At 54.9% G+C, this 288-nt stretch overlaps 1 protein-coding gene across 1 annotated transcript in view; it reads left to right on the top strand.

Annotated features, from left to right (window-relative positions):
- Nucleotides 1-288, top strand: part of LOC119592832 (phospholipase A2 inhibitor-like) — a 13,736-nt gene that overhangs the window by 9,459 nt on the left and 3,989 nt on the right. Inside the window, exon 7 of the mRNA XM_037941736.1 lies at nt 6-217. Within this exon, the coding sequence (XP_037797664.1) occupies nt 6-217 (212 nt within the window). The remainder of the gene's footprint in view (nt 1-5; nt 218-288) is intronic.

Below are 288 nucleotides of genomic sequence, written 5' to 3'. Positions count from 1 at the left end.
AACAGGCCTGCCACACCAACAGGAACGGCTCGGATTCCGTCCTTCTGCTGGAGGATTTCAGCTTCTCCTTCTCCGTCCTGCGCACGCTCCCCGAGGGCCTGCTCAAGTGGGACCATCTGCGCCAAGTGCGACTCGAGTACAACCAGTGGTGCTGCGACTGTAGCATGAAGTGGGTCAAGAATTCGAGTCTGATTGACTTGGTCGGAGACAGGATGATGTAAGGACGAGGTCGGAGGTGCACCTGTTCGCAGAGAGATTTGGAAGATTTGTGTGTGCGTGATGAATATA

The sequence above is a fragment of the Penaeus monodon genome, chromosome 31 (genome assembly GCF_015228065.2).
Source record: "Penaeus monodon isolate SGIC_2016 chromosome 31, NSTDA_Pmon_1, whole genome shotgun sequence".
Classification (NCBI taxonomy): domain Eukaryota; kingdom Metazoa; phylum Arthropoda; class Malacostraca; order Decapoda; family Penaeidae; genus Penaeus; species Penaeus monodon.
Note: the sequence above shows the minus strand (reverse complement) of the source record. Positions and strands in the feature narration are given on the sequence as shown.